This window comes from Colletotrichum higginsianum, chromosome 2 (genome assembly GCF_001672515.1).
Source record: "Colletotrichum higginsianum IMI 349063 chromosome 2, whole genome shotgun sequence".
NCBI classification, from domain to species: domain Eukaryota; kingdom Fungi; phylum Ascomycota; class Sordariomycetes; order Glomerellales; family Glomerellaceae; genus Colletotrichum; species Colletotrichum higginsianum.
Window position 1 is genome coordinate 4,225,867 of NC_030955.1, and position 20,241 is coordinate 4,246,107.

Genomic DNA, 20,241 nt, shown 5'->3' on the forward strand with positions numbered 1-20,241 from the left:
AGTAGTAGTAGTAGAAGAAGAAGAAGAAGAAGAAGAAGAAGGGGAATGAAATGGGTATATCTCCTCCAGTACTCCGTCGAAAATCCGTATCATGTTGAACTGCTTGTGGTGGCCCTGAGCCACCGAATGTTGCCCTGCCCTCGAACCCTAAAGGTGAAGGGGGCTTGGATGCAATGCTGCTTTTTGTATAACCTGCTGAAGAATGCCGTCTAAGTGACCTTGCTTGTGCTAAGATTCCAATATGTACGGCGGAAGATGTAGGTCATCGTGTACGTGACCAGTGAATCTGCTTAGATGCCCTTGCCGCGGATGATGTCGACCATCCAGCCCATCTCGTTGACCAGGTCGTTGAGGCCGTGGTCGGGAGGAGCAGCCACGACAGGCTGAACACGGGGATGCCGCTTGATGCCGGGCGCGCGGGGCAAGCTATAGTTCTGCTCCAGAGACGGCTTTCTCGTGCTGGGCAGCGACAGGGGCTGAACGTAGTTGGCATCGCTCTCGTTGGAGTAGCGATCCTCCTCGGCCGAGTCGTAGAAGGAGGGGATGTCGTCCTCGGGAGAGACGGGCCCGACCGAGGAAGCGACGCTCGAGTCGGACGAGAAGGAGAAGCGGGAGGCAGGCGGGGCACTCTCCAGCTCCCGCAACTCCTTTACCGGGAGCGGGGGAAGCGGCGAGTACTTCTTCTCGCGCGTGAGGACCTTGGCGCGGTTGACGCTGGGAAGTGTGCTGTCGGAATGGCAGCGCTTGAAAGGCGGTGGTGACAGGCTGGTCGTGTACGGGTTGATCTCGGAGAGCGCCGAGTTGGCGAAGTTCTCGTCATCGTCGTTCTCCTCGGCAATGTCATCAGGGATGGCGACGGTGGGCCGTCCGTAGGGGCTGGGGGAAGCGCCGGCAAACGGGTTGTCGTCGGAGAGGAACCGTCTCAGGGACTCCGGGGAGAGGTCGCGAGTCCGGCTTCCGTCGGACGACGCCGTGCTCCTGCTGTCGTCCGAGTGCGAATAGGGAGAGACGGGCCGCTCCTCGTCCTCGTACTGTCGGCCGCGCTCGGTGGAGCGGCTTGTCGACTGCTTCCTGTTGAACATGCGGCGCCACGACGGAGGAGGGGATGTGGACCCGGATCGCGAAAACGCCCTCTGGGGCTGCGCGGCGGGCGCGGATCCAAGTCGGCGGAGCTGACCGCCCGGAACTGGTGGCGGGGGTCGAGGGGTGACAAACTTGTCGTTGGGGTTCATGGTCCTGTACTCGCTGTTGCGCAGCGAGCCCAAGGACGCGCTTCGCTTGCGTTCGGCCATCTCGCTCGGCACGTCCAACGTGTTGACAGTCTGGCCGGGGAGGTAAGGGCACTGGGTGGTGCTTGGCTGCGCCGGGTTGTAGCTCTCCTGAGTGCCGTCGAGCTCGTACTGCACTGCTGTTAGAGTGGCTCACGAGACCAAAAGAATCCGCCCGGCCGACCGGCCGGCCACTTACGTAGTAGTAGTAGGTCTGCCCCATCTTCAACCCGCCGTCACGCTTCGAGTCCTTCGCGCCGAGCTCGTCGTCCAGAACAATGTCCTTAAAGGTGTGGCACCCGCGCCACTGGCCATGATCTCGTCGAATGTCTCGTTCCATTGTGTAAGGCTTGGAGAAGTTGTCCCAGGAACCAACCAAATGTACGGATCTTACAGTCGGATGCGTTTGACTAAAAGGCCCATAATGGTTAGCAAGAGTGGACGAGGCTCCCCGGGGGGTGTTATATAAATCGAGAGTTGTAAGCCGTGATGCGAGGCCAAGCCCATCAGCCACTAAGCTTACGCCAAAGCTCAAACCCGGCACCCTGTCCTGGCCCATGAGCGGACGAGGTGCCGATCGACGTCGGCGGCGACCTTTTTGGCTTTGCCAGATGTTTGACGGAGTTTTCGGAAGGTTGCCGTTGGGCTTTGGTGAGGGGGAGGAACGGGCGCAGGCCAGGGTCGGGGACGTAGGGCATAGCATAGCCAGATATAAACTTTTCCATCCGACAATGTTCGAAACATGAGCCCAAGCAAACGGTTAGGCAAAGCCAAAAAAACAACCTTCGGCGCCGGTCCCCGATTTGCCCTCCCCAACCAGTTGTGGCAACAAGAGGCGACGAACTTTCGTGCGCCTGGTACGTTCCGACGTCGTAAGATGATGGAGCAAGAGGCTGGTGTCGTGGATGATGAGACGAAGGGTGGTTACTGGCCAAACGTACAATCATGCGTGTTCGAACGGAGATGATCGATCTCGCCGGGCGGGAGCGAGAACGACGCCAAAGTTTCCGGTATCGACCAGCGAACGTGACACACACGGCGAGAGGGAGAGAGTGAGAGAGAGTTATATACAACGAAAGCGAGCCAAGTAAACAACCCACAGGTCGGCAAAATTTAAGACTCACAGCATAAAGGTAAAGAGCGTCGTAGTAGGGTCCATGACTGGAAGAGAGGGAAGGGCAGAAGCCCGACTGAAATAGAGTCTGGGGAAGAATGTCTCAACTAATGGAATGCCCTGTCGCGTTATGCCGTTGGAGCAATTGGGGGCGGCTTGGTGCTGCACGTTGGCCCGGCCGCCGCCGTGTAAGTCGACTTGGCCGACGTTGGTTGGGACAGCGCAGTCGAAAACGATATCAGTGAAACGCCAGGAGCAGTCCCATCCTGTCTGGATAGACGCAGAGCAGCCCCGAGTAAGCAGAGGCGAGGCGGATTTGAGATTGGGGGGACGGGGCGGTCGGCCAATGGAGAGGGCGAGATGCGCGTGGAAGCGCCGTGATGGCCGTCAGGAAGGGCGAGGTCGTTCGTTGACTGGCGGGCGCTTAGAGAAACAAGCGAGCACGCAGGACCCAAGACGGTAACGCAGGTACGGTTCCAGGGTCGGAAACAGGCGAGGTAACGGAGGAATTGAAAGTGACCAGATGCGCGTTAGAGGTTGAGATGGTCGTCAGGCGTTCGGGGTCCAGAACCGGGCGCGCTGGAAGGGGGGGGTGGAGGAGGTTGAAGTTTCTTCCAGGTCGCCGTCTACTCCTAAATATGAACCTCGGACGGAAACTGGGGGGGCCGTCTCGAGGCGGCGGTCCTGGACGGAGGTCGGCTGCAGGATTCTCTAAGCTGAAGCAGTAGCGCGGGTGAGAGAATAAATTAGACCGTCATGGCAGAAGGTCCCCTGGTCGCGCGGTCTGCCCAGTTGAACGAAACCAGGATGCCCCCGGGCTATTTGAATGACCTCAGAAGGTAAAGCAGAACAAGAACTTGGGTGGGCTTTTCGGTGGACTCCCGGCTGGTCCTGTTCTCGATCTGGCAGACAAAAGCCCCTCTGGCAATTCCGCCAGACCCGCGCGCAGCTCCAATCTCGGAGGCGTCGACGGTGAGCGTAACCGGGCTCTGGCTAAGCGGGTCGTGGCGTTGAACTGGCACAAAGGCCGGCGGACTCGCCGCCCGACTTGGAGAGACCTCGGCCTTTTGGCAGCAGCGACTTGTCTCTCTCACAGTGAGTAGGTACGAACGCTTTGGGGAGGGAAGCAGGCCGGCTCGAGCAACTCGCTACTATGGCCAGGGCTGGCGAAACACTCGACAGGCCATGTGGGCTGTCCCTGTTCGAGTTTGAGTGCCGGGTGTAGGAACAGGGGGGGGTGCTGCCGTGCGGGAGGATCTATTGGGCGGGATTTCTGTAATTACGGACCGCAATTGCAAGGCACCGTGGAGTAGGGATTGGCTGTGAGGGAATCGAAGTGACCGGGGTGAAGGGGGGGCTTGGTAATGCTGGCGTTGGTGTGTTGTCTCAGAATCGCAGACGGGCAACGCTAGCGGTTGGTCTTCGTCGGTTCACTGTGGGTTGTGAGATGGTCCGCTTGCGCTCTAGACAAGACAAGACAAGACAGGACAGGACAGGCAGAGAGGAAGAGGGGAGATGAAATGGGCGCCCGTAGGAAAGAGAAGCGGCTCTGACGGCACCCCAGGTGACAGTTCTGCACCTTCAGGTAGGTAGGTACTTTCGCAGCAGCGTCGCCGCAAAGCCCCATCGCCTGCGTCGACGCCGAGACCGTCAGAGCGAAGCACGTCGCGTGCGCCTCATATCTCCTTGCCTGCATCCAGACCATCAGGTCGCACGTCCTCAGAGGGCATTACATAAGACATGGGACGTGTTTCTTCCAAATACAGGGACACATACTGTTTTGGGGGAAAGGGGGGGGGGGGGGGTCTTGGAACGAGCTCCCCGAAACCCATCGCCGATGGACACGGAAAGAAGGCAGGTACAGCACGACTACGATGACGTTATGGGTGACCATGGCCCATGGGTTTCAATTCCCCTGGTTTCTTCTCTTTCCTAGCAGTTACGGTACACACACGATCTCCTTGACAATGCTCAACTGGTGATCCGTGACAGCCCGGGCCACTCAGTCTCGGCCACTCGGCACGGCCAAGCAGCCCCACGCCGAGCTCCCGTCCCACGTCCGGCCGGCCAAGAGGTACGCCTCCGCGGCACCGTAAAAGAAGCCTCTCATTGTACGGTTACTATGCCACCCGGCCATTTCCAGATACCACACCACGCTGTCCATCCATGTATAATTCATGCACAACCAGGGCAGGGCGATGGAGTGGTGCAGGAGGTAGTGCTGTGGGCGATCAAACACACGATATTCGTCAACATGCGCGCGGCATGCTGAGCTTGACAACAATGATCTACGTACTCAACACAACCCGTTGCTGTAGGTAATACCTGGCCTCAGGGCCATTGCTTCCCATCCCCAGACGTACTTTGGACGATGGGACGGCATCCTCCCATGAGCTTGCCTGGTTGCTTCTTCACCAAACCCGACCACCCCGTACGCATCTGCGGTGGACAGAAACGCGACGTACATACCGTCGCAAATCTCCCGCGGCGTCTGTGCCCCGCTCCAGCATGAACAATTGCACCTCCCTCACATGATGGTCGACACGTTGCGGCGCGACCATTCTGCCCATCTACCACCTTTCGGCCCCCACGGCACATCGACTCTCTCCATCTGCCGACTCGGCCGTCTCAGGTAAGCAGGACCCTGATATTTCGAGACTCGACTAGTCGATATCCCCAGGTTGACCAGTCCGTTCTCCGCGGTACCCCGCCTGTCCTGGACCCAGGTGTGAGGTGAGCCGCGTGACCGAGGAGGACAATAGCATTGTTCGTTGCCATGATGCTGCCTGCCGTTCGGCATCGAGCCTCGACTGCTTGTCCGACGACTCGCTAGCGGCGACCTCCCGTGCCACCGGGGTTGCAATATCCTGGCTCTGTGCTGTCCTGAGTAATACCGCCCTCGTCGATTACATAACTCTTGTCCTCGAAGGACAACGGACATTTTCTCGACAACCGCCTCCATCGCACACATCCGAAACACTCATGGCCGTTGCTGCCACGAGCTCTCGGCCATCTCGATGCATCGGGGGGCCCGTCGCCGCAATCAAGCCGGCTGGAGTCCAACACCCAGCACACCACTTACTGCCAGGCTGCCCGAGGTACTGGACTGTACTGCGATAAGGTCCCCGCTGTGGAGTAGGAGCTGCAGCCGCCTGAGCGCACTAACGCAAGGTACCATATGCAGAAGAACCCTTTCTTTCCTTTTCCCTAAGCACGCAGTACGCGCAAGTCGTGCAGCTCTCACCCAAACTGGAAGACAACGTTGAAGCATCGCCACCTGCTTGTCACCATTAGCACCGCATGGCCTCGCATTAGACGCCGTCTGCCACAGTCTAGCGTCATCTCTGTCCCAATGACACGGCCTCCTCCCCCCGCCGACGTCGAATCTGAAATCTCTCCGTTGCCGGGAGGATGGGCCCCCAAAGCAAGGGTCAAAGATAACAAATAATAGCCGGCACAACCATGGAGCAGCTTGACTGACTGGCTTCTGGTCGTGCGTTATGGCTTCCGCAATACCTTCCCTTCCGAGGCATTTCGCTGTTTGTGTGCCGGCACAGGCTCTGGGTTCTTGGATGGGACCGGCCCCTTGCCAAAAAGCAATCTCACTCAAGGAGGCGCGACGTTGTCGGCATCACCCCCCCCCCCCCCCCCCCCCCCCCCCCCCCCCCCCCCCCCAAGCTGAAGGTGACGGCTTGGCCACGCCTACAAAGAACATACGACCGTAGGCTTTCTTCATGCAAGCCGGCGGTGCGGTGCGGTGCTGGGCTGAGTCTTGTCGTGACGGACAGCTCCCAGACCCATCGCCGACTACCACCTCAGACCGATGTGGCTGCCCAATCATGCGCGCAACTCACACCTCCGACGAGCTCCCTTTTGTGTGGTGTTAGAGCTTAACTCTAAATCCGAACCTGGCGAGAGGGACTGCGAGAGGTTCGCAGGAGTCGGTGTTAGGAATTAGTGGACTCGGCCGGCACACCACATCTTCCCATTCCGCGCCGCCGCCCAAGAGAGTTTCTCGCCTGCAGGCCTTGAGCCAACGGTTGTTACGGCCGACCCGATCCAGACTCGTCTCAACTTGACTCGACAACTGCCGCTGTTATGCAGCTCCTCAAACGGGCGAGCGCGAGTCGGCTGTGCGTACCACAATGACTGTTTCTGTGACTCTGTCACGACTCGGATCCGCCCTCTCCACGTCGCAGGAAACATGTTTGTCACGCCTTCAGTTCGTCTCTACTGGAACTCTCCCAGCGTCAAAACGCGGGGCCCGTCGGGTGCCGGCGACACCTGGACACCTGGCCTGCGTGGTGCTTCCAAGCCATCAGTGCGAGGAAACATGACTGGTCGTCCCCGACGATGGATCCTGCCATTGCTACCTTGTAACGAACCCCTCTCTGCAACCAATCTCCCGGTTCTCCAGAGTCGGTGTATTGCGAGACATCTAATATCGCGGTGGTTTCTTCTTGACGGTGGGGACTGGAAGGTCACTCGAAAAAGCAATTACTGGGCACAGTGATGGCGCTGGGGAGAGTGGTGAGGCCTCGTTGGGCACGAAGAAGAAACACCATGGCAAAATCATCTCCGATGAACCGGCACCTCGCCGGTTGCCCCGTGCTTGTGCAGAGTAGCGCAGGTTTGAATGTGAGCATTGGGAAACGGCGATCAATGGCATCGCCCTCGAGGATCCCGACGGTGTCGTCCCCGTCTCCCCGAGACCCAGCCCAGGCAGCTTTGTCCCCGGCCGTCCTAGCATGGTCGAGAAGCACAGGGGGGGGCATTGTGGCCATGACAGCGACAGCGCCCTTCCCACAGCGCGCGTAGCTTCTCGGGTGCTTCCTCTGGCGTTTCGTGGGCACGGCCTGGTATAGGGCCCCTGTATGCAATCGCCATCGCCATCGCCATCGATCGCACTAAACCAACAAAAAAGCGAAGGGCCCCCCCCGTGTGAGCGATCGGTTTCGTTGGGCTGACTGGTTTCTACTTATCGCCTCCCGCATCCTTGGTCTCCCGCATCGCGATGCAAGTGCATGAGGATGCCCCGCAAGAAGAGATAAAAGAGGAGGAGGAGGAGGAGGAGGAGTAGGAGGAAGCAGAAGTCCCCGACTGTTTGGCATTCTTCCGAAACATACACGTGCTCGCACACAAACGGTTGGGCGTCCAGACCTCCCCTCTCCCCTAATCCAGCGGCAGAGCAAACAGAGATCGTCGGATGATCCTATTCCAGGGGCGCAGCAGTGGAGAGGCGCGAGCGATTCCCAATTACAGTAACTGCACTGCACTGTCTTCTTCGCCCGGCTGGTCGGAATGTCGATGGAGTCGTGCGAGGGTCGGCGTTGACTGATTGACGGGATGCCCAGGCGTTCGGACGGCCGAGGGCTGTCTTCGGAAGTTACAGGTCTCCAGCTCCGATGTCCAAAAATCACCTCGCGAACCCCCTTCATCTGTGCTGCCGGCTTGCACTTCAGTGGCAATGACTCTACTACACTTGGACGCGGGCCCGGATTCTTGACTACGAGAGAGCCTACGAGAGGCAGACCTGCACCTCAGGGCCGCGGCTGCACGGACGGCCGACAGCTGTGAACAGAAATTATTACATCTTCCATTAACCAATGTACCGTAAGCCGGGTTTGCTTCGTTTACACACCACCCCTCTCTCCCCGAGTTCGTGTCCACGTTCCGTTGCGCCTTCGACACATCTCCAAGGATGCCGGTAGACCATAGAGGAGCAAAGGCTCGCACGCTTTACACACGAGTTGTACAGTTTGGAGAGAGCCACGAAATATAGAAAAAAAAAATGCATAAAAAAAAGACATGAAAGAAGGGGGAGGAAACAACGACCGGCAGAAACACCCCCCAAAACCCAATAATGTCTGTCATCTTCTTCCGTTCTTCTCTCGTGGTCGCAATGCTGGGGGGAAACCGTGGAAGGAAAGAAGACAAACCCGGGTGATATCTGTTCTGCTCCCAACCCCCTCCTCCCTCCTTGTTAATCGAACATTGCCTTGTTTGACATGAAAACGCCTCGTCCCAATGCTTTCCCTAGTTTAATTATGTAACGGGTCGGCTCCTCTGCCTCCCCTCGATAATTGATTCCTCGGCAAGCCTGCTTCCTTATTTCCCAATGAACCCAAAAAACCAGTTTCGACTTTGTCGGTGTTGAAGGTGAAGACGCCGCTGTACAGAATCGAAGTTGATGCTCGTGTTGTAGGTGTGTAATATTATGTATCGGGGGTTTTTTCTTCCCTTTCTTTCTTTCTTCAAACCCCCTTCCCCCTTTCGCCGGATGGCTCGGATCGCCGAGGTTCGACTCGGACATCTTCATTCGGACTTGGCCTCCACCGCTGCCCCCTTACCCTTGGCGGCCAGGATGCGGTTCTGCCTGTCGCCCCTGTATCGCGTGTCGAGGGCGCGGTCCCAGAAGGTGAAGAAGGGCTGGGAGAAGTTGGTCTTGATGCCCCATGTCTGGTGGTGGATGTCGTGGTAGGCGGCGTTGTTGCTCGTGATGTGCTGAAGGGGGTCCCATGGCAGCGAGTAGCCGCAGTGGTCGTCGACGGTCTTGATGGTCGAGAGGCAGAAGAACAGCAGTCCCTGCCTCGCGCTCATGCCGGTCAGGAGGAAGCCCATGCCGGCGCCGAGGGTGTCGAGGAGGAAGCCCTCGAACGGGTGGTTGTAGAGGGCGCCGTAGGCGTAGGGCACGTATAGGCGGTGGTGTCTCGAGTGGAAGGTTGCTGGACAGTGGTGTTAGTGAGCTATTCGCCACCCGGCGCCAAAGGGCTTCGGCCGAACCAGGGCCGTGTTCAAAACTTACTGTACATCCACTTGTTGACGTGCATGAGGCGGTGGAGGAAGTACTGCCATGTGTCGAGGATCGAGATGGCGGCGAAGAGCTGGAGCCCCGGGATGGCGAGCCAGTAGATGGCCTTTGCGACGAGCAGTTCCCAAGAGGCGAAGGCCGGGACGACGGCGTGCGACCCATCGAGCTCGGCGGTGAGGAAGGGGTAGTGGCCCCCTGCGAGGGCGCCGGCAATGAAGGGGTGCGAGGCCGACATGTTCTTGGAAATGGAGGCGGCGTTGAGGCCGAGCAGGCCGAGGAAGGTGGGCAGGGCGCGCTGGGCGATGCGGACGCGGGTGGCCCAGACGGCGACGTCATAGTCCTCGCTGCCGGTGAGCTGTTCGTCGTCGATGTACTCGAGGAAGATGGACATGCAGATCTGGATGAGCTGCTGGAGGACGACGTCGCGGGCGACCTCGTAGCGGGAGACGTGGTTGCGCTTGGTAATCTCCTCGGGGGTGTGCAGGCGGTACTGCGGCCATATGTCGTAGACGTCGATCAGGTGGAAGAACATGGACAGCACCCAGTACACGACGACGGGCAGAAAGATGCGCAGGTAGACGTCGGGCAGACCGGGAATGATGTCGGCGTAGGGCTTGAGGGTGTAGGCCGGCAGCGGCGGGAGGTCGCCGGCCATGGACGTGAAGTTTGTCGCCATCGTGGGTGGGATCGTTTCGTTCACCATTGCGGGCTTCGGGGCGGCGGCGTCGCTCTTCGGTCGGTCTCGGATGTGGTGGGATTAGGGACTGGCTCGATCGAGGAGGTTTAGAGCTGTTTGGTCGCCGTACGCGGAAGTCGAGAAATGCAAAGGAATGAAAGGGAGAGGGAGGGACCGTTGGTGTGGCGGGCAATGGCGGTTTGCAAGGAGCGGACGGAAGTTGGATATATGAAAGAGACGCTCAATATGGAGGGGGGGGGGGGGGGGGGGGGGGGGCGGATGTCAAAGCAACGAGAAGCGCAGCGCAGCGCAGCGGAGGCGACAGGGCTGAGACGAAGGGATACAGTGGGAGTGAGAGAGGGTGGAAAGGCCGGCAGAGGTGTGGCGACTTGGTTCGAGGTTTCACTAGCCTTGACTAGCCTGGCCCTTGGTCGCAATGCGCAGAAAACCGTGCAAATCCGATTGTTTAGTCCGACGGGAGCGAGCGACCTGCCTGCCCAGTGCTCTGAGGCGCTCGATATCGGGTACTTGTAGGAAAACAACAAGGGGCACGGGAGCACGAAGCACAGTGGTGAGTGAGTCTTAGCGGCGACGTCGGGGATTCGGGGGTACAGGCGGGCAATTTTTTTCCATCTTTCTAGGACTAGGTTCCTCGCAGGCGGCGTTCGGCCTCCCAGGCCCAGGAATGATGCGCTTTTATCAATCTCGCTTGTGGAAAGGCGCGGGCCTCTCGCCTTTCGACAGTCTCCCGGTTTTGCCATGGACCGAACCACATTCTCAACCAAGCCCCCCCCCCCTTCTTCTTGCTTATCGATTCGACGAGGGGCGGAAACTGCTGGATTCCCGACCCGCGGCATCCATGACGCTCTGAACCGGCATTGGATCCCCTCGACGCGTTGGTCCAATTTGCGTTGGCAGGCAGGCTCAACTCGGGCGATGGAGAGGGCGAGCCGGTCTGCGTAGGACCCTCCCTCACCACCATCACGGGCCAGCTCGCGTAAATTACGGCGGGCATGTCAATGTTGTCATACCTCTGCCAACAATGCGCGGCTTGCTACGCTGTCGTGTCAGCCCACTGGGCTATCCCCTGTCGCTGCCGTGGATACGCGGACTGCTCGGTGGCTTATATAAGCCGGACAACGCGATGCGATCGAGCGCCAAGTGTTATATGGTGGTGCCTGGAAGAAGGGGGGGCCCTTTGCCAGGACAATTTCAGGATGCGATGCGCCCACTCCGAAGCTGTTCTCGAATGAGGGTCCCCTTTTGTCGAAATTCGATGGTTGAACGACAGCCAGAGTTTCGGTGCAATTCACCTGACAAGGAGGAGGATTGGCAAAGACATTGAGACGCCAAATGACTGACATTGGACTGTCTCCAGGGCATACCTTGATCCAGAATGCCATCCCACTCCGGCCCATGCCGGACTTCCTACCCCCCTCCCAAACACCAGACCAGACGAGGCTCCTTGTCGTTGATACTAACGGGGCTCATGTGACACTGAATGGAACTGTCAGACGGCGAGCTGGGCTAGATTCACCGCTGCCACGCATCGGCAGGTCGCAGTTGAGGCTATCCCAGCCCCGCGTCTCTCAGCCCCGACATGTGGTGGATATCGTCCAGGACGAGGAGGTTGCAACACCAGCGGCGCGATCAAAGGAAGATCCAAGGTCGGCGTTTTAACACGCACCGCAGTGTGCGCCATGTCAAGGTAACCAAGGCGGTGTTTCGAGGGAATTTGAATGAGGAAGAACTGGAGAGTGAAAACACCGCGGCGAGGTGGTGTTCTGAGGAGCTTTCGATTACAGCCCATGGCTTTGAGCAACTCAATATTGTGTACGGACTCCCAGACCGTAAAAGTTCGGAACCCCGTTGGGTTGGTGTGTCTCTGCTCTTCCCAGCCTGGGCTCGCCCGCAGCGTCTGGTCCCACGTTTCGCCCGCACGCTCAGTGTTCTCGCCCTTCGGGCTGCCCGCTGGCGTGTTAGTGCTTCGCGTGTCTTTGCCCGCCGTCTCCTTAACAGTGACCCGCTTGGCTTCTCACCCTAGTCTCAATTCGAACTAGCTCCCTGAACCCCACCAAACATAGTCCTCCTACTTACCAAATTTGCGAACACTTTTCGCCCTTCAAAAGCGGTCTCTTTGCTCGATCTCTCACTTCTCTAGACCCAGACAACGAACTTCCGTCTCGCCAATCCTATCCTCCCGACCTTCTCAGACAAACCGCCAAGATGATTATCTACAAGGTACGCTCCTTTCTGAACGCCTAAAAATCACATCGCATCCAGCGGCCCACGGCGTGCTGGTGCACAGGCTGTCTGTTTTCTTTTTTTACCCCTCCTTCAACCCCGCCGCCGCCTTTGGGCGGGGAGGGGGTAGAAAAATGGAAAAAACATCGTTGTCCTAGATATGGCAAGGGAACTCATGGGCTGACCGAACCCCGCACTCGAACAGGACATCCTCACCGGAGACGAGATCATCTCGGACTCCTACGACCTTAAGGACATCGATGGCATCGTGTTCGAGGCCGACTGCGCCATGATCACTGAGGGCGCCGTCAGCGTCGGTGCGTGAACTTCCATCCCGCGGCGCTTACCCCGCGCGCGCGCTCCCGGCACGAAGAGACGATATGGGATCATAGTTTCTGACAGTCTGCAGACACCGGCGCCAACGCCTCTGCTGAGGAGGCCGACGAGGGTGTTGAGGACACCGAGGTCAAGGTCAACAACATCGTCCACTCTTTCCGTTACCAGTCGACCCAGTTCGACAAGAAGAGCTTCTTGAGCTACCTCAAGGGTATGTAGACCTCGCCTCCCCTGTGCCGCCACAATCTGGGCATATCCTGGACTCCGGCTGACGCAACCTCTCGCAGGTTACATGAAGGCTGTCAAGACCGCCCTCCAGGAGAAGGGTGCTCCCGCCGAGAAGATCACCGCCTTCGAGAAGGGCGCCCAGGCCTACGTCAAGGAGAAGCTCCTCCCTAACTTCAAGGACCTGGAGTTCTACACCGGCGAGTCGATGAACCCCGACGGAATGTAAGAACCCCCCGCCCTCGTTGAATCGAATTTGCATACTAATTAGGCGGCAGGGTCGTCCTCCTCAACTACCGTGAGGATGGTGTCACCCCCTACATCATCGTCTGGCAGCACGGTCTCGAGGGCATGAAGGTTTAAAATCTTGACGGGGCGTTCCTGTTTTCGAGATTTTCCGTAGGTGTCGGGGCTGATCTAAACACGCCAAGACACCCTGCTATAGCGTCCATCTGCTTTGGCATATATCCCTTCAAGTCCGTAGCAAGCAAAAAAATTAAAAGTGCACTCGGTGTTGGCCGTTTTGAATGACGACCTACGACGGACCCCCTCAAATCTACGTGAACACTACCTCAGCGTCGGCTTAACCCGCAGGGTGTGGCCTGGCCAGTAACAAAACGCCAGAGATGCATGCCTTGAGTAACGAATGCGATAACCCCGATGCCCAAGCCTGTCAAAACGTTGGCTTGGTTGCCAAGGGGATCGGAGGGGGCTCGTCGTCGTCGCTCTGCCCGGGTGGTGCAGCGGGTGCGCTGCTCAGCTGGGGCTTCTTCTTTGGCGGGGGAGGGGGCGGCTTCTTCTTGCCGATGGCGCTGACCAGCCCGGGCGGAGGCGACAGCGGGCTCGGGACCGCGCCAGCGTTGCCCGTCGTTCCCTCCTGCTGCTGGCCGACCCGTCCGGCGTAATGTCCGATCTTGTCGGAGATGCCGTATTTCTGGTTCAGGTTGTTCGCACTCTTGACCCCGGAAGCCACCTGTTCCCCGTGCCGCTGGCGAAAGTTGTTGAACGTCGACGCGGCGGAGCGGGCGTCGGCCATGGACACCGTGGACGGGTTCTTGTGGAAGTTGGACGCCGTGCGGAGGGCGGCCTGCTTCTGCTCCATCGTCGTGCCCTCGGCCGGGGGTGGTGGCGGGCTCGACGACTGGCCCGTAGACCTGCCCAGTTTTGCGAACCGGTTCTGCAGCTCGCCCATCTGTCCGCTCGGCGGTGAGAAGGCACCGTTGCGCGGCGGTGGTGGCGCTGGGCTGCCGGCGTTCGAGCGGGTCGGGGGTTCCGGCGCGGGCTTTCCGATTCCCAGAGCCGGCACCGAGACGCCCGCCGCTCCCAGCCTGTTCATCGCATTCTGGTTCAGATAGCCGCCGGATGCTGCTGGCGCGGGCGGCGCAGGAGATGTGACGGACGTTGCGGACGGCGTCCTGGGCGGGAGTCGGGGGGGAAGACTCGGGGGCGGTGGCCGTGCGGCGGCTTGGCCAGGAGACGGCGTTCTACCGTCGGCGCCATCCTTCCTTCCGGGCGGCGGCGGTAGATGGGACGTTGAGAGGCCCGTTGTATTTACGCGGTATGGGCGAGGAGGCGCCTCTTCCTCTTCTTCCTGCTGCTGCTGCTGCTGCCGACTCGGATCTTCGTAAGGCGGCGGTGGGGCTCCGGGTGATGGCGATGCTGCGTTCGAGCGCGGAGGCGGTGCACCAGGGACGCGCTTGGGCGGTGGTGCAAAGGTCGAGGGATCCTTCAAAGATGAAAGCGGCGGGGCGACACGGTCCTCCTTGTCGTCGTCCTTGTTTCTGCCCAACAGCCCGTTCTGTGTACCGGCGGTCAGTCGGCCTCAATTGCGTGCTCGCACCTCGTCGAGACGGTGACATACCACTTGGCCCTTGAAGGTAGTGCCCGCCTTCTCAGGGTGCCAGCCATTTTTCATAAAGTTCCCAAAGTTGGACATGTTTGACGGGGGCCTTTTTCCGAACGCGAATCGTTCGACGGAATGGTGAGCCCGGTGGTGTTGAGGGCAGGCCGGAGCGGGTGGAAAGGGGAGAAATCGTCCTGTCGTGCAATTAATGTAACGGCCGGTGGAGGTCCAAATTGTCTCCAGCTGCTGTGGCACTCTCCGTCAGCGCTCCATCCCGGTCCTGCGTGACGTCTGCAGCGTGGCAGTGAAAAGACGACAGGCGTCCCGCCCCGCTACTGAATCGCCAAAATAGGGGTGTTCCGGCGCACGGGTGCTGTGAGTTGTAGGTGCACCATACGCTGGACACCTTGCGATTAAGGCCCAAATGTACCCCCCTCCCTCCCTCCCCATCGCACTCTTCCTCCCGAATACCAACCAAATATTGACTTTCGTCGCGTCAGCGTCAGACGCGTCTTCCGGATCGCAAAGTCGCACCCCTCCCCCGACCACGACCCCCTTCCAACAGACCATTCGGAAGCCTTCGGCCATCATGGCCCAACCGAACATCATCGACGTCGAGCTTTTGACGGAACACCTTGGGTATGCACCGATTGTGAGTTGAGGCCCTTTGAGTCCCCGCCGACGCATCATGCGGACGACCCAGGGCACTAACACGGCCGCAGTCGCTGCTCGACAGCATCATCAACAATGTCAACGCAGTGGCCGACAAGACGCTCGACCGCGTCGAACAGGGCCTCTCGAGAGCGCCCCCGAAAGCGCTCGGGTTCGAGAAGGCGCTGAAGCAGAGGAAGCCTCCCCCGGGTGCGTCGGTCGACGTCGAGGAGACGGCGAAGCTCGAAATCATCGACGGCGTCCACAAGCTCGAGACTCTGCTGTGTGCGGCCATCGACAAAAACTTTGACAAGTACGAGCTCTACGTGATGCGGAACATCCTCGGCATCCAGCCCAGCCACCGCAATTGGATGCGCCTCGCCCACTACAACGGTCTCGAGTTCGACGTCGTCCGCGAGGACGCACCCACGAGGGAGAGCGTGGACGCGCTGAGGAAGAAGCTGCAGGCGAGCCAGCGGCTGAACGTGATGCTGCACGCGGAGCAGGCCAAGAACGCGGCGCTGCTGGCGAAGCTGCGCCGGGTCATGGGCGGTAAGCCCGCCGGCCCGCGGGCTTCGCTGGTGGAGGTCAAGGTCGAGGGGGCGGACGACGGGGCGCCGCTCCAGTTCCTGCGCGAGAGAGGCGACCTCGCCGAGGGTGACTCCAAGACGCCGCTCACGACGACGACGGCGTTCAACATGTCGCAGCTGCAGGCGCTACGGGCGCTGTCGACGTCGCTGCGCAACATCATGCCGGACCTGAAGGACCCGTCCGACGTCGAGGATGGGCCGGAAAAGAACAAGAGTTGGAGGCGGGAGAGGATGGAGTACGTCGAGAGTGCGACACGAAAGCATCTCGAGCATGTGCGAGGCTTGGAGTTGGGGAAGGACGGCGAAGTCCGCGACGGCGAGTGGCAGGGCGAGGGGAGGAAGTTTGCCATGGGCGAGGTCGAGGGGCTGGAACGCATGGTTTCTGCATTGGGGGCAGGGTCGGAAGAGTCTGCCGAGCAAGACGATCCCGATGCGATGGACGAATCATGAGGTCAACGACATGGACGAGCACTTCGAGAGAAGAATCCGGCCGGCTGCTGGTACCATTGCAACACCGCTGCGGAGACAAGCCTCCTTCGATACTTCACGGCATGTACGAACACGCCTCTTGGCGATCGACAGCTTGAGTGGCCTACCTCCTGTGTGAGACGCCCACCCGCTCCGACTCGACTCGACCCGGGACAACAGAAGGGGTCCGACACAGTCCAACATCTCAATCGGCGACAGGTCTCCACGGAAAGAGCACTACTGCTCACCAGTACCAGTCGATCACGTTAGTGATTGAACGGCAACACAGTCCCGCCACACGGGAGGCGGAGACCGTCAGTATTGCCATCTCCACCCGCTGCGATATCACAGGGGCGAGGGGCGACTGAGGCCGGCGCCGATTTGAAGCAAGTCGAGTAGATATCGGTTCAGCCTCAAGGCACGCAAGCCGAGTCAGACATGTTCCGAGCAGCCGGGTTGGCATGGTGTTTGGGTCTTGTGTAAGGCTCGTTGCGTCTGGCTCACTAGTTGAGAAGACGCCAAAAACCCATGGTGATGCGATACCACGAGGACAACACATTATGTACAATGACGGGAAATCAACGCTTCAAACATAACAAAAACAAAGCTCGGGACAGGGTGCAAGGCCAGCCTTTGAACACTGAGCCTGCGAAACAAAAAAACTTTCGCCGGAGGGCATCGAGGTTTCCATGCTAAGTACGGCCAAGGGCCTGTTGGTTCAGCGGCACTTGGCTGGAATCCTGAGTTCGATTAGCGGTAATCCCGGGGGGGGGGGGATGTGCTTGGAACACGGTCTGGCCAGGCAGTAAACGCTCATTGCACGCGAGAGTCGTTAGGCATGTAGTGGTCATCGATAGCATCAAGTCCCATGGTGACGCAGTTTGCTACTCGTGGCATCGTTGATTGTGTCTTCTTGGCAGATGCCGAGGGAGTGACAGGTTGAGGTTTTCCCTGAGCAGAGTTCGCGTCCAAGAGACATGGTGATCTTGCTGCCAAAACAGGCTGGCTGCTGAAAGCACAGTATCTTGTTGAAAGAACCATAGCATCCGATTCTCACGGATAAATACATGTTGATTGGTGAACGCGAGTCAATTCACACCGTGTGCGGGGCTGTCGATATCTTCTGCCCCGGGCTCCGGGCCCCGGGCCCCGGGCCCACTCCCGGATCGGAAGGCCGGTGTCAGATAGATGTCGGCCCGCTACATGCCGGAAAGACGGACATCTTGGGACGACGCGGTTGGTGGAGACCGCGTCTGCTTGACGTCTCCTCTGGGCTTGGAATTCATCAATACCCCGTATTCTATCACAGACAACCTGCTAACACACGTCCAAAGTAACCTACAGGCACCTGGCGCGATAACGAGCTGGTATCGACGAGGCGGTGACGTGCCAGCCCGGTCGGCATTGAGCGCGGTTCAAACCTGTCCTCCAACCCCCCGCCTCGTTGTTTAACCCCAGTCAATGACCAAGATTGTCTGCCTCGCGTAGTCCCGGTTACCCTCGCAGCGAAGACAGCATGGTTACAGGGGAGAGGGAGAACGGAGTTGACCAGCTTGCCGACCTCCCTCCCTCTTTGCACCTACTCTTCTGGGAGTAGCTCCGCATGCCCGTACAACGTCGCGATTGACCTCGCTAGACGGCTTCACCGCACCACAAGGCAGCTCTCCAGGACGAATCCTCGAATGCTACGCTGGCTCGTCGATTTCGAGGGCGTCATCCAAGCACCTCAGTCTTGGCGTGCATGTTTATCAACCGCTAACCCCTCACCTTTTGCTCGACTGATTTTGCCCGGCTTCGGAAACGCACCCATGTTGCGCTGCTGGGATGTGTATAAAAGCATGCCGCGTCGGCTGCCAATGAACTCAATCGACGGGGTGTTCCACGACTCCAAGGCACTGAGAGAACAAAGTCGGCCATGATGAAGCTTACCGTTGCCCTCGTCCTCGCCCCTCTTGTTGCCGTATCTGCTCTGCGGCCGGGTGGTGATAGGGCACCGCGTGATGACAAGGTCAGCTATGACGGCTACCAGGTGTACCGTGTGTCAACAGCCAACGCGCCGAGAGACCTTTCGCGGCTGAGCTCGTTCCCGGCCATTGAACAAAAGGGCTTCGTCGAGGTGGCGGTCCCTCCCCATGAGATCGACACCTTCAAGTCGCTGGACCTCGACACGCAGCTCTTGGACGAGGATCTCGGCAGGCTGATCAACGCAGAGACCGCGGCCGAGAAGACCCCGTCCCTGACCAAGCGCGGCGAGCTGCCCTCGTTGAGCTGGTTCGACTCGTATCACGCCTACGACGACCACGTCCAGTACTGGAAGGACCTCCACGCCGCGTTCCCGGACAACTCGGAGTGGCTGGACATTGGGTCGTCGTACGAGGGCCGCAACATCTTTGGGCTGCGTCTTTGGGGCGGCGAAGACACGGGGGCCAAGCCCATCGTCCTATGGCACGGCACCGTCCACGCCAGAGAATGGATCACGACGCTGGTGCGTCTGCCTCGAATACTCGGGAGACGAAAAGGGGGGTTGCTGACACAGACCCGCAGACCGTCGAGTACCTGGCCTACCAGCTCATCGATGGATACAAATCCGGAGACCAGAACGTCACGGCCTTCTTCGACGCCTACGACTTTTACATTGTGCCCTTCCACAACCCCGACGGTAAGTTGTACCATACGGCCCACATGCCGGACGCTTTTTCCTGACCGACCCGCCAGGCTTTGTGTACAGCCAGACCACGGATCGGCTCTGGCGCAAGAACCGCCAGCCGCGCTCCAACACGACGTGCGTCGGCACCGACGGCAACCGCAACTGGAACTACGAGTGGGACTACCCCGTCGTGGGCGGCGTCGTTTCCACCAACCCCTGCGACGAGATCTTCCGCGGCCGGTGCCCCGGCGACACGCCCGAGAACATTGCCCTCTCGGCCCTCTCCCGCGAGCTGGCCGCCAAGCCCGGCGGCATCCGCCTCTTCATCGACTGGCACAGCTACTCGCAGCTCATCCTGCTCCCCTGGGGCTTCTCGTGCGAGCCCGAGGTCCTGCCCGAGAACCTGCAGGCGCAGCGCGACGTCGGCGCCGGGTATGCGGCCGCCATCAAGGCGACGAGCGGGGAGGAGTACCAGGTCGGCCCCTCGTGCGAGATCCTGTACAACTCGACCGGGTCCGCGAGGGACTTCCACCACGGCGCGCTCAACGCGACGTACTCGTGGAGTGTCGAACTGAGGCCCAAGAGCGGGTCGGGCGGGTCTGGGTTCATCTTGCCGCCCGAGTTCATCCTGCCGACGGGCAAGGAGCACTGGGAGGGCATCAAGTACGTCCTCGGCGTGGTCGGTTAGGGGGTGGCACGGTGTGTTGAGCCTCTGGCGTTTTCGAGTGTGGACTCGGTCAGCATGGAGCCATGTCGGACTTAGGCCCTGGGCCTGTGGTCCCTTGGGAAATCCTTGTGTGTCGTAATCGAATGAGGCAACCGGCGTGTTGGCCAAGATCTCACTCAGCTCGACGAGCAGGATGCAAGAACAGACAGGGGGGCTCCGGGTCGTCAGTAGATAGCCGGCCGCAGAAAGCAGCGGGCAGTGTACATACAAGCCATAGTCACTTGCAAGTGTATCCATTGATTGACATTGTGTCAGGTCTGAAGACGCTGCTCAGTCTGACAGCAAGCAAGCCGGCCACACATGCTGATATTTGGCCGGTTTGCCATGAGTGTTGAGGTGGGTTATGTGTCACAACAGAGTTCGAGTCGACATCGGCAGCCGCATCTAGCGTTCCGCCCCCGCTCCTCCGTCAAGTGGACCCTTTCCCCCCATATCGGGGCCGGAGGAGCCGCGAGCTACCGAGTCGAGACCGGTGCGTCCTGACTGCCGGTAGAGTGCTGTTCTGGCCCATTGGAAACCTGTCTTGCGAATGAACCCAAGTTCTTCGGCTCCCGGGCGTCGTACTCGGACCATCGCGAGCTGCATGTGGAGCAAGTGATTGTGTTTGACGGTTTGTTCTGTTATACACATCTACGTTTATC

At 59.4% G+C, this 20,241-nt stretch overlaps 7 protein-coding genes across 7 annotated transcripts; 3 read left to right on the forward strand and 4 right to left on the reverse strand.

The window, feature by feature from the left end:
- Positions 1 to 290: 290 nt before the first annotated feature.
- Positions 291 to 1,971, reverse strand: CH63R_02972 (uncharacterized protein; the record flags this gene model as incomplete). Its single annotated transcript, XM_018297947.1, has 2 exons — positions 291 to 1,400; positions 1,468 to 1,971. 2 exons carry the CDS (start codon positions 1,969 to 1,971, stop codon positions 291 to 293), a joined length of 1,614 nt encoding a protein of 537 aa, XP_018162763.1.
- Positions 1,972 to 6,863: 4,892 nt separating this feature from the next.
- On the reverse strand, positions 6,864 to 7,157 carry CH63R_02973 (uncharacterized protein; the record flags this gene model as incomplete). Its single annotated transcript, XM_018297948.1, has 1 exon — positions 6,864 to 7,157. The coding sequence occupies one exon, from the start codon at positions 7,155 to 7,157 to the stop codon at positions 6,864 to 6,866; it is 294 nt and encodes a 97-aa protein (XP_018162764.1).
- Positions 7,158 to 8,697: 1,540 nt separating this feature from the next.
- On the reverse strand, positions 8,698 to 9,869 carry CH63R_02974 (Fatty acid hydroxylase; the record flags this gene model as incomplete). The annotated part of the gene is made up of 2 exons (XM_018297949.1): positions 8,698 to 9,107; positions 9,188 to 9,869. 2 exons carry the CDS (start codon positions 9,867 to 9,869, stop codon positions 8,698 to 8,700), a joined length of 1,092 nt encoding a protein of 363 aa, XP_018162765.1.
- A 2,226-nt stretch (positions 9,870 to 12,095) lies between these two features.
- On the forward strand, positions 12,096 to 13,037 carry CH63R_02975 (Translationally-controlled tumor protein; the record flags this gene model as incomplete). The annotated part of the gene is made up of 5 exons (XM_018297950.1): positions 12,096 to 12,110; positions 12,319 to 12,430; positions 12,523 to 12,660; positions 12,737 to 12,899; positions 12,953 to 13,037. 5 exons carry the CDS (start codon positions 12,096 to 12,098, stop codon positions 13,035 to 13,037), a joined length of 513 nt encoding a protein of 170 aa, XP_018162766.1.
- A 310-nt stretch (positions 13,038 to 13,347) lies between these two features.
- On the reverse strand, positions 13,348 to 14,610 carry CH63R_02976 (GMP synthase; the record flags this gene model as incomplete). Its single annotated transcript, XM_018297951.1, has 2 exons — positions 13,348 to 14,472; positions 14,536 to 14,610. 2 exons carry the CDS (start codon positions 14,608 to 14,610, stop codon positions 13,348 to 13,350), a joined length of 1,200 nt encoding a protein of 399 aa, XP_018162767.1.
- Positions 14,611 to 15,106: 496 nt separating this feature from the next.
- On the forward strand, positions 15,107 to 16,208 carry CH63R_02977 (Mind kinetochore complex component; the record flags this gene model as incomplete). Its single annotated transcript, XM_018297952.1, has 2 exons — positions 15,107 to 15,169; positions 15,240 to 16,208. 2 exons carry the CDS (start codon positions 15,107 to 15,109, stop codon positions 16,206 to 16,208), a joined length of 1,032 nt encoding a protein of 343 aa, XP_018162768.1.
- Positions 16,209 to 18,141: 1,933 nt separating this feature from the next.
- Positions 18,142 to 19,561, forward strand: CH63R_02978 (Zinc carboxypeptidase; the record flags this gene model as incomplete). The annotated part of the gene is made up of 3 exons (XM_018297953.1): positions 18,142 to 18,711; positions 18,771 to 18,885; positions 18,942 to 19,561. 3 exons carry the CDS (start codon positions 18,142 to 18,144, stop codon positions 19,559 to 19,561), a joined length of 1,305 nt encoding a protein of 434 aa, XP_018162769.1.
- Between the last annotated feature and the right edge of the window lie 680 nt (positions 19,562 to 20,241).